Below are 10,406 nucleotides of genomic sequence, written 5' to 3' on the forward strand. Positions count from 1 at the left end.
ATATTACTACTTGCTTTGTATTGTGTTGAATGGGAATATTTCTTGTTGCAGTTCTTCTGTGACATTAGCTCCTGGAAAAGTGAAGTGCAATGTTGGCCTTCCACCACAATGAGACAGTGTTGGGGAAATAAAAGTGAGCCATGAGCCCACACCATTATCATGTGTTAAGTCAAAGATAGAAGAAGCAAAAAAGACTCAAGCAGGGAGGGAAACAAATGTGTGTGTGTGTGTGTGTGTGTGTGTGTGTGTGTGTGAGGGTTTCCGTTAGCCGGTAATCACTTTATCTACTATAAGTAGTTTGTTTGAATGTAATAATTATGTTGTTTGTTGTTTGTGGAATCATTTATTGAAAAATGAATCTGAACTTTTCGATCTGTTACGATTATAAACTGAAGCAATATAAAAATGACTCCCATTAACTGAGTTTTAAACATCAGCATATCCGGTCATAGTCCGGTAATTACCTGCTAACGGAAACTCTGCTACACAATTATTATTATTATTATTATTGAAACATGACCGGTAAGTTTCAAATTTGTCCGGTAAAATAAATTCTTTCCGGACATTTGACCGGCAAGAAAAGATCCTAGCGGAAACCCTGGTGTGTGTGTGTGTGTGTGTGTGTGTGTGTGTGTGTGTGTGTGTGTGTGTGTGTGTGTGTGTGTGTGTGTGTGTGTGTGTGTGTGTGTGTGTGTGTGTGTGTGTGTGTGTGTGTGTGTGTGTGTGTGTGTGTGTGTGTGTGTGTGTGAGGAATTCAGCTGAAGGTGACAAACTGCCTGTTGTTAATGTGAACCATGTGGCGGCTGGTGGGGACTTCTTCACAGCAGTAACTCTCGGAGGCTGCCAGGAGAGGCGTGCACATGTGGAACTGCAGTGGTAATCATCATATTTAAACTCTGTTTGTTTGTCTGTTTTTCTCACCCCAACTACCCCATTTATGCCTCCTTCTTTCTTCACTCGTAACTAGATTTTATTACCATTTTCTTTCTTGGCTGCATTAGTGGCCAACTCTGACCTCACCCACAGCCGCAGCATGAAAACAGACACAGAGAGCTGGAATAACATCTGGATGCCAGTCAATAGAGAATAATTTGTTCCATTTCATATCCCGTCTGCTGCACGCCATATCTCCTCTCTTTCTTGGGGCTTATAAAAGATAATTTAAGCAAAACAAACATCTATGCACCTGCAGATCTTAAAACAAAACATATTTACATATCAAAGACTGTGAGTGTTGCATTGGAAAGAACATTTGAAATGATTGTACATTAAATGTCTGATATTCCCTGATGTCTACATGGTGGTAAATAAATAGGAACGTTACCTGCAGTTTTGAGAAGCTGTTTCTGATACAGTATACTTGGATCCACCACAATTCAGAGGGAAAGTTTTACTTTTTACTTCAACGTTTATTTTGCAACAGTAGTTTCTTATAGGTTAAACTCCAAATGATATAGTATTTTAAAAGAAACGCCACCTAAACTTGCCATAACTTCAAATGTCTTGTTTGTCCAACCAAACGTTGAGACTTAAAGGTGGGGTAGGTAAGTTTGAGAAACCGGCTCGGGATACACTTTTTGTTATATTCCATGGAATGCTCTTAACATCCCGATAGCAATGAATATCTTAAGTGCTTTGACAAAAAATCCATAAAAAAATGTCATCTGTGGAAGCCGTAGTACTGTAAAAAGCACGACCAATCATTTTAGCCGGCCCGGCTAAAATAACTGGATGGCCTACCTGCCTGTCAGACTTCCATCTGTGCACAAACTTATCTCGTGCCCTCATTGGTCATGTGCGTGTTCGTGTGTTGGAGGAGGGGCTCTATAAGGAAGTGGCAGATTTTCTCCGGTTGTGTATTTTCAAATTCTAGCGATCTCGAGCCGGTTTCTCAAACTTACCTACCCCACCTTTAAAAGTAGTTTTAAAATGTCTTGTAAATACTTCTGTTTTTCTAGTTATATAATATTTTTGTAATGTGTAACAGCTACCTAAGGGATCTAAATTCTTCTTACAGTAAGAAGCCCTTCTCAGATACACTGTATATTATATTTCGATAATTGTCAATGCTTTAAGCAGCATTTTATTGCTGGAGCTGATGGAAGAGGAGCTGGACGACAGGAAGCAGAGAATAGATGGAAAAGCTAACTATAACTCAAATTTGAGGAGAAACTGGATCCTGCAGCGGAGTGAGATCACAGCTTGGACACATATACCTGTCTGTTCCACAGAGGGCTGAAGAGAAAAGAGAAAACGAGGTCAATTATGAGACTTATCTGAAAGAAGAGCAAGTGCCACACATCTGGCAGCAGCTGGTGTCAAAGTTTCAGAGAGTAGGAGTTGTGCGTGTGTAGCAGTTTAAAGAAAAGACAGCTCTCTACAAATGAGGAGTTTTTAACCTGTGCGTTGGACCTGCCACACTCTACTTATTATATCACAGCTGGGAGGCGAGGGGGGAAAGAGCCGGGGTGAAAATAGGCGAGAGAGAGAAAGACAAGGGAAGAAATAATAAGAAAAGACCAGAGCATTGTCAGAGTGGAGAGGCGACAGAAGCATATGGTATTCAAAATACTTTGGAGAAGTACTTCCTGCTGAGAGTTGAAGCATCATCATCATTTAAAAGTCGTGAGTATCAGCTCATTTGCTCTCCAGCTTGTGATGCTTTACAAGTGAACTGTTAGTTTGTAAAGTTAAGATTTTTCAGCACACCACACTCATCATCATAGTGAAGGGACACTGTTATCGGCTTGATTTTCAGTTATGTGTTTGTCCAGATGTGAAAAGTGAGATTATAGCCTGGCTCATTTTCACAGCGCCTTTCATCAGCCCCCAAATTCATATTCTCTGAAAACATTTATAATACCTCAACCATGAGTCATCAGCTTATTATTGTCCAGTGTGATTCGAAGACTGTCATATGGATGCAATCCTGCTTTTCCCTTCTTTATTTTTCTTTTCTGGGTCGCATGAGGAGGTCGACCTCCTCTCTTGTTTTTCCTCTCACACACCTGGAGTCGTTGATTGGAGTAAAAACACTCTCTTTGTTTTTCAGATCAGACTGTGTTCATCCTCTAACAGACGCACAGGACTGACTGTCACAGGATTAAAGGACTTCAGTTAGAGTAAGTGCAATCTTTTGAGGGATTTCTTTGTTATTCGTTAAAAGCACAGGGTATTTGTAATTGATTTATGGATGGTTTTGAATGTTTAAATAAATAAAGACAGCTAGCTGTACAAGTTGAGGGAGAAGTATCAAACCCTTTTCTTAAAAGAGAAGAATACCACAGTGTCAAATATGCTTTGAAGGTAGTTTGTAGAAGTAAGCAGCAAAAACTATGAATTATGAAAATGTGTTAGGTCATTATTTGTTAAAAATATTCTGTAAATGTTGTATTGTAATGATCACTGATTCATACACTGGATTATGTAACCCAGTGTATGAATCAGTGATCACTACAGTATATTCATTAGCTGCAAGAAAGCGAAAAAAAATATGCCTTTAGCCATCAAATGCATTCCATTTCATAAACTGACCATATGTGTTTCCCATTTTATATGTTAAATCTTAATCTACAAAGTCAACAATGTGGTCAGAAACAAATATGTGAAAGATAAAAAGTATAAAGTAGCATACAATGAAAAAGTAGAAGTACTTGCAAATATGGTTTGCCCCCAAAATAATTGCAACAAAAGGTTTCTTAATGTATTATTGTATTTTGTTGCAATTTTTTTGGGGGTAATGTGTTTTTTTCTCCATATATGCAGCTGCCTTTTATTCTATTATGTCACTCTCCACCACGGGTTACAATGTGTGTGCACATCTGCAGGCTGCTGATATTTTTCTGGCTGTACAGCACAAGTAGTGTGTCTGCGTTTCATCACTTCTATTATTTATTTCTGTGTGTGTTTTGTATTAGAAGAAAAAAAAACATGTCAAGAAGTGTATCTGTTCATTTTCAACAGACGACCTGTAGGTTTGTTTTTCTCTCTTTCTTATCAAAGGGGGAAGTTTCTCATCATGGCCCCTCCCTCTGTGTTGATGCTGCTCCTGGTGGTTGCTGTGGTAACTGGGGCCCGTGCAGCCAGCGAGGAGAACGAACTGGATTATGGGTACTGGAACTACAGAGAGGGCGGTAAATCACGAGCCTCGTTTGGTTACCTCACATTGTAGTGATACAAGGCCTGTAGAATCATTGAAGATGTGAATTATGAAAATGTTGGGGTATTTGGATCTTTAAATGATTTCTCAGCACATGTGCCTATAATACTCATGATTCAGCCATGCTGTTTGGACTGTAAATTGAAGCCTGATGATGGTGTGATGGTTTGGTTCCAGCCGACAGTGTGAATGTGGCCTCAGTGCGCAGTGTGACCAGAGTTTTGGACGCATGGGGAAAACGCATCTTCCGTGAGATCAAGACTCTTCTGCACTCTCAGCCCAGCACACTGCTGCCAGACTACTCCAGGTAACTCCAGGTCAAACACACACAATGTGACACTTTCGGCCTCTAGGGGTCACTTAGTGAAAAAATTAAGCAAAGTAATTGGTGCTGTTGTAAAGGAGAGTGGGATCATGGGAGTCTTCTCCCTCATTACTGTCATAGCTGTTTATTTCCACTTCATTCTTCAGGGAAGATTCAGGACCCCGTGATTTAAATCAGTAAAAACACTGAATAAATCAGTTTCACAAGGGAGCTGCTAATGTTTGCTCAGCTGGTTTATCTAATAGGCCTATCTAAAGATCAAGGCATTCAATTACTAAAATCCTTCATCTCAGTTAAAGTATAATGGCTAAAGAAGACTGAGATCCAGAAAGTAGCACTTTGGTGCGATTCAAGAGACTGGCATTGTGTTGGCCACTCATTTGCGTGATTTTGAGAAAAAATGTGCGTGATGTTGAGATGCCCCTGGTAACTCCTAATAAACTTTACGCTAACCATTGTCTAAGGGAAAAGTAATGACAAACGTAGAAACACATTTTACTGAGCTTTTTACATAATATAAAAGAAAAGGTTTAAAAACAAGTCGCCATGTGAGGTCAGTAGTCCAATCAGGTGCCAAGTGTCACACTCATTAAGCATCCTATGATGAAAAGCAGTTTGACCCCTTGAGTCCAAAAACTGCCTTTTGAAGACGTCGCCTATCATTAGCTATAACATCCACACACTGTGCGTTAGTATATGTTTCTTAGAGGAGTGGCTTTGGGAGGCCTTAACGGTGGGACTGTGAATTTTTCAGATGGATAAACTACTATGAAAATCTAGCTACTCTGGTTTCTCCATACCCTAGTTTAAACCCTCTTCAGCAGGCTAATGTTATGAGTGATACTAAAGAAAATAATCAGAGTTAGTAATGTATTGTATTTGATAATCCTCCCAAGATATTATAATCATCCACCCTGTCACGACACACTGGTATCAAGATATTTAAGTATAATATATCCTCCCCTGTTCGTCCTGTAGGGTGCGCCCTCTGTCCGAGTCCGTCAACGACCTGTTCAGAGAAGTCTCCCTACTGCGCAGGCGCATTACAGAGCTCTCGAATCGCCTAGCAACCCTGGAACCGTTCCTCCGTCGCCACGGCTACCGGGAGGAGGGGGAGGAGAGGGCGCGAGGCGACCGGGCGCATGCTCCTCAGATCCTGAGAGGAGAGGTCGCGAGCCTGGCCCAGTACACCGCGAGGACCCCACCGAGGGGGAGTCGGGTGGTGAGCAGGAGACGGGTGAGAGTGAAGAGCGGGGGAGTGAAGCTGATCCAGAGAGAGATAGACACACTGACACACTGAGAACTCCTGCATATATATAATATACTTAGATCTTTTTTATATTCAATACGACATAAACATAACATATTCACTGCTTGTCTTATAAGATCATACTTTTTTTTTTCTGGTTTGCATTTGTCAATAAATAACTGTAGCCTATAATGATTGGCACACTGACACAGAGAACAACTCCTGCATATATTATATAATATAGATTATTTTATATAAAATACTTATATACATATATATATATATATATATGACTTTAACATAACTGCTTGTCCTATGAGATCATAATTATTCTGGTTTGTATTAGTCAATAAATAACTTTTTTTATGATTCTAACTATTTCATTGCCCAGCTCTGAATGTCAGATTGAGTGTCAGATTTTACCTCAAAAGGAAGATATTCATTTATGTAAACACATGAAACGATTACACCCTTGTAAAGGGCTGTGTTAAAAAAAAAATGTCATGGTCAATTACGGTAACTTTTGTGATTATGGAAATTAAAATGTAGAAAATATTTTAAAGTACTGATTTTACCGTCAAGTTTTTACCAGAAGTCACCAAAAACTGCTTAGGTAGCAAAAGGCATTTTCGGCAACAGGCTAAATTAACAACAGAACTCACCTTATTCCTGTTGTTACCTGTTCAGGTACACATTTTGGCTTTTGTCGCGGTTCAAACACCGACATCCATAGAAAAGTTTGGTTTCGTTTTGAACCGAACATCGGAATTAACGCCATACATGATATAATAATGCACTAAAGTTAGACGAGACGCTTAAAACCAGTGAGAATTGTTATTTTATATTTACCGCCATCTTGTCTGTAAGGGTGTCGGGAGGGACAAGTGAGTGTGATTCCATTCTTCATAGTTTGGGAGGGGAGAGGAAGACTCTTCTTTTATGATTTAAAATCAGATTTTTGTGAGCCCGAAAACCTAGACGTGTACTAAACTGGTAACAGCACCCTTTTAACTATAATGCCTATGCAGTGGTTCTCAAACTTTTTCTGCCAGGCCCCCCCTTTGGAGGAAAAAAAAAGTCGGGCCCCCACAACACAATAGTCAGGCTCAGTGGCGGCGCCAGAGATTTATTTTGGGGGTGCTGTGGGGTAGCTTGACGTTTCATGGAGGGTGCTCAAACATTTAGGGTTTCCCATTAATGTACCGGTCACTACAGTGGAATTTTCTACTGCAACAATCCCCACGCATATACACAATGTACCCGCGACTGTTATGCTGCGTTCACACCGGACGCGATGCGAATATTCGCTTCGCTCTAATCGCTCCTATCGCATCGCTCTAAACGCTCGAGTTTCACCGCGGCTGCCAGCTGTGTTTACTCGCATCATTCAAACAAGACGCGCTGGCTCGGGAGCTACAACTACAACAAAATGAACATATTTTACCGTGATTAAATTGTAATACACGTTTCTAAATGATGCCGAAGTAACAACATACTGATACCCAGTGGCGTCGCCTGGCCTGGGCATCCGGGGCTTTAGCCCCGAATGTTTTTTCTGTAGCCCCGGACAATTCTCCCTCAATAATATAATACATTAACCGTGCTTTACGTGAACCTCATCATGACACGAGAGGACGGCAGCACTGTAATTTCCCGTGTTCATTGAATGCAACAGAGGCATGACACCAGACCAATCAGAGAGTTGCATGGAAATAAACGTGTGCTTGTGTCATTCAAGCTCGGCTCTGTGTGTGTGTGGCGCATTTAGTGTGAGAGAGAGAGAGAGCGAGAGAGCGAGAGCGAGAGAGAGAGAGAGAGAGAGAGAGAGAGAGAGAGAGAGAGAGAGAGAGAGAGAGAGAGAGAGAGAGAGAGACACACACACACACACACACACACACACACACACACACACACACACACACACACACACACACACACAGAGAGACACAGAGAGAGACACAGAGAGACACAGAGACAGAGACAGACCGACGCCAGCAGGGACCGTGTTGTTAGCATCTGGTTAGCAAGCTGCGGACATAAGGAGCTGTTTGTTCCACAACAAGCTGGAGGAGAGTCCTCTCCTCTCAGACTGAGAGACTCAGGTGAGCTACTGTAAAGGACTCTCTGAGTGTTTAGATACTTACCTTTAGTCTAAGTTATCTCAGTGGGTCTCAAACGGTTTGGTCACAAATTATTCAAAAGATTATTTCCGCGGCACACCTTCATATGATCATTATAGTTACACAAAAAATAAGAGAATAAATGAAAAACAGTTATGAAATACTATATGGCAGTAAAACAAGAATAGAGTTTAAAAGGGGAGTGATTAGTAAAATATCCATAAAGAAAAAGTACATCTGTTTACAGTTCTGCTTCATATGGGTGTTGAGAGAGGTATCCATAGATCTCTTCATTTTGCTCTCAAAGTGCACCAGATTGATGCTTTTAACTTCAACATTTAAAAAAAAATCTTCCCGGGGAGCATCCCCCCGGACCCCCCTAGAGGAGGTGAGCCCCCCACTCATAAAAAATACCACTTTACCCCTGCCTATATGCCGTGAGCTGATTATCGACCCGCGTGTGGGGAGTGTTGCAGTAAAAAAATGCCACTGTAGTGCCGCCGCCACTGTGGGCTAAGCCCCGAATGTTTTCAGGTCCAGGCAACGCCCCTGCTGATACCGGTTAGTAAAAACCATGAATTAATGCTTTGACAAGTCTACAGACAAGACGGCAGGCGAAAAACCTTTTAAAATGCTTGTTTTCTGAATGAAGATCGGGTCGACCAGGCTAAACTAACGTTGTATATGCTCATTCCACACACATAACAACGGCCTACAGACATAAATAAAGCAGCGACTGTATTCGCCATGACACAGACAGTCTGTGGTTTGTACTTGTTTAACTTTTGTCTAGTTTCTGAACAGATATGAGGAGCTGTGAGCTCTGAGTGCTAACTGCTAACAGCTAACGGCTGATGTTGTGTGGTTGAACGTCAGTGACGGCAGGCTGAGATCCTCACCGCTGATTGGCTTCCGCGAGAACACGTCACGTGAATTTGACGCTCGAGTTGAAAAAATTGAACTCTCGCGTTTGACGCGGCCCCCTTCAATCGCCTCAATCGCGTGATTCGCGCCGCGTCCACCGCTTCATGCGCACCGTCGGAGCGAATTCGCGTCTGTCCGCATCTCTGCATTGACTTTACATGTAATCGCGCCGCCCCCAAACATCGCATCGGGTCCGGTGTGAACGCAGCATTACAATGAAGGCTCGATAATCAGCTCACGGCATATAGGTGTAAGCAGGGGTAAAGTGCTATTTCTACAGGTGGTGTGTGGACCTCACATAGGGGAGTCCGGGGGCAAGCTCCCCCGGGAAGATTTATTTTTAAATATTGAAGTTAAATGCATCAATCTGGTGCAATTTGAGAGCAAAATGGAGATCTATGGATACCTCTCAACACCCATATGAAACAGAACTGTAAGCAGATTTACTTTTTCTTTAAGGATATTTTACAAATCACCCTTTTAAACTGCATTCTTGTTTTACTGTCATATAGTATTTCATACCTGTTTTTCATTTATTCTCTTATTTTTTTATAACTATAATGATCATATAAACGTGTGCCTCGGAAATAATTGTTTACATTAATGGTGACCAAAACATTTGAGACCCACTGAGATAACACTGAGAGAGTCCTTTAGCTCACTGAGTCTCTCAGTCTGACAGGAGAGGACTCTCCTCCACATTGTTGTTGAAAAAACTCCTTATATCCGTTAGCGTAGCTTGCTAGCACCAGAAGCTAACAACAACGATCTCAGGTACCGGTGCGCTCTCTGTCTCTCTCTCTCGCTCGCGCAAACAAAATGGCTCGTTCCACACACACACAGAGCTTTAATGAAACACAGAGACCCAGACGTAATAGTACTGTACTGTATCATATTATTTTCGAATCAATAATCTTTCAAATTATGATTTTTTTTTTTTTTTCTTTTTAATAACCATTTTTCCTTCTGGTCTCTCGCGCCCCCCCCTGGCATGCCTCTGCGCCCCCCAGGGGGGGGCGCGCCCCCCACTTTGAGAACCACTGGCCTAATGCATCATACTCTTAAGCTACAGTGACAGACTGACAGGACTTGTTGTAGTCCTAAACCCTAACTTTGAATAAGACTTTCCAGAAGCATCTCTCACCACTTTGCTTTGACTAAAAGGGAAACTGAATATAAAAAAACAGTTAATGACTTACATTAAGACACGTTTTTTGGGGCATTTCAAGTTTTTTCAGAAATGTTATTTATAAATGTGCAAATGAAGCAAGTAATTGTTGAATGTAGGAGAAGTTTACAGGAATAAATAGAAAAAGTTAGAAAAATACACATTTAAAAATGTCTTTTTTTTTGGGTGTCTTCTTTCTCTGAAAGAAGAGCAAAATAGCCCAAACACTTTAAATTGATCAGTGCATGAAAGAAAAACGTTTTTGCCTGTGAGTGTCTATCCTTGAGTTTACACAATATTTTCCAGTTGCATCTCTCACCCCTGAGCTTACTTTATCTCTGCCTTGAACTGCACTTATAAATGCAATGTACCGGTGCACCGTGTCCTCATCAACATGCTGGAACCAGAGGATGCCATGTTGTTGCCACAGGATGTCAGTGCTCTCCTGCTGCCGTAACATG

At 41.4% G+C, this 10,406-nt stretch overlaps 1 protein-coding gene across 1 annotated transcript; it reads left to right on the top strand.

Annotated features, from left to right (window-relative positions):
* The first annotated feature begins 2,133 nt into the window (after nt 1–2,133).
* Nucleotides 2,134–6,077, top strand: si:ch211-243a20.3 (uncharacterized protein LOC100151507 homolog). The gene is made up of 5 exons (XM_034130391.1): nt 2,134–2,625; nt 3,053–3,122; nt 4,003–4,133; nt 4,337–4,466; nt 5,463–6,077. Exons 3-5 carry the CDS (start codon nt 4,019–4,021, stop codon nt 5,782–5,784), a joined length of 567 nt encoding a protein of 188 aa, XP_033986282.1. The 5' UTR covers nt 2,134–2,625; nt 3,053–3,122; nt 4,003–4,018; the 3' UTR covers nt 5,785–6,077.
* Nucleotides 6,078–10,406: the final 4,329 nt, after the last annotated feature.

Source organism: Trematomus bernacchii, unplaced genomic scaffold (genome assembly GCF_902827165.1).
Source record: "Trematomus bernacchii unplaced genomic scaffold, fTreBer1.1, whole genome shotgun sequence".
NCBI lineage: Eukaryota > Metazoa > Chordata > Actinopteri > Perciformes > Nototheniidae > Trematomus > Trematomus bernacchii.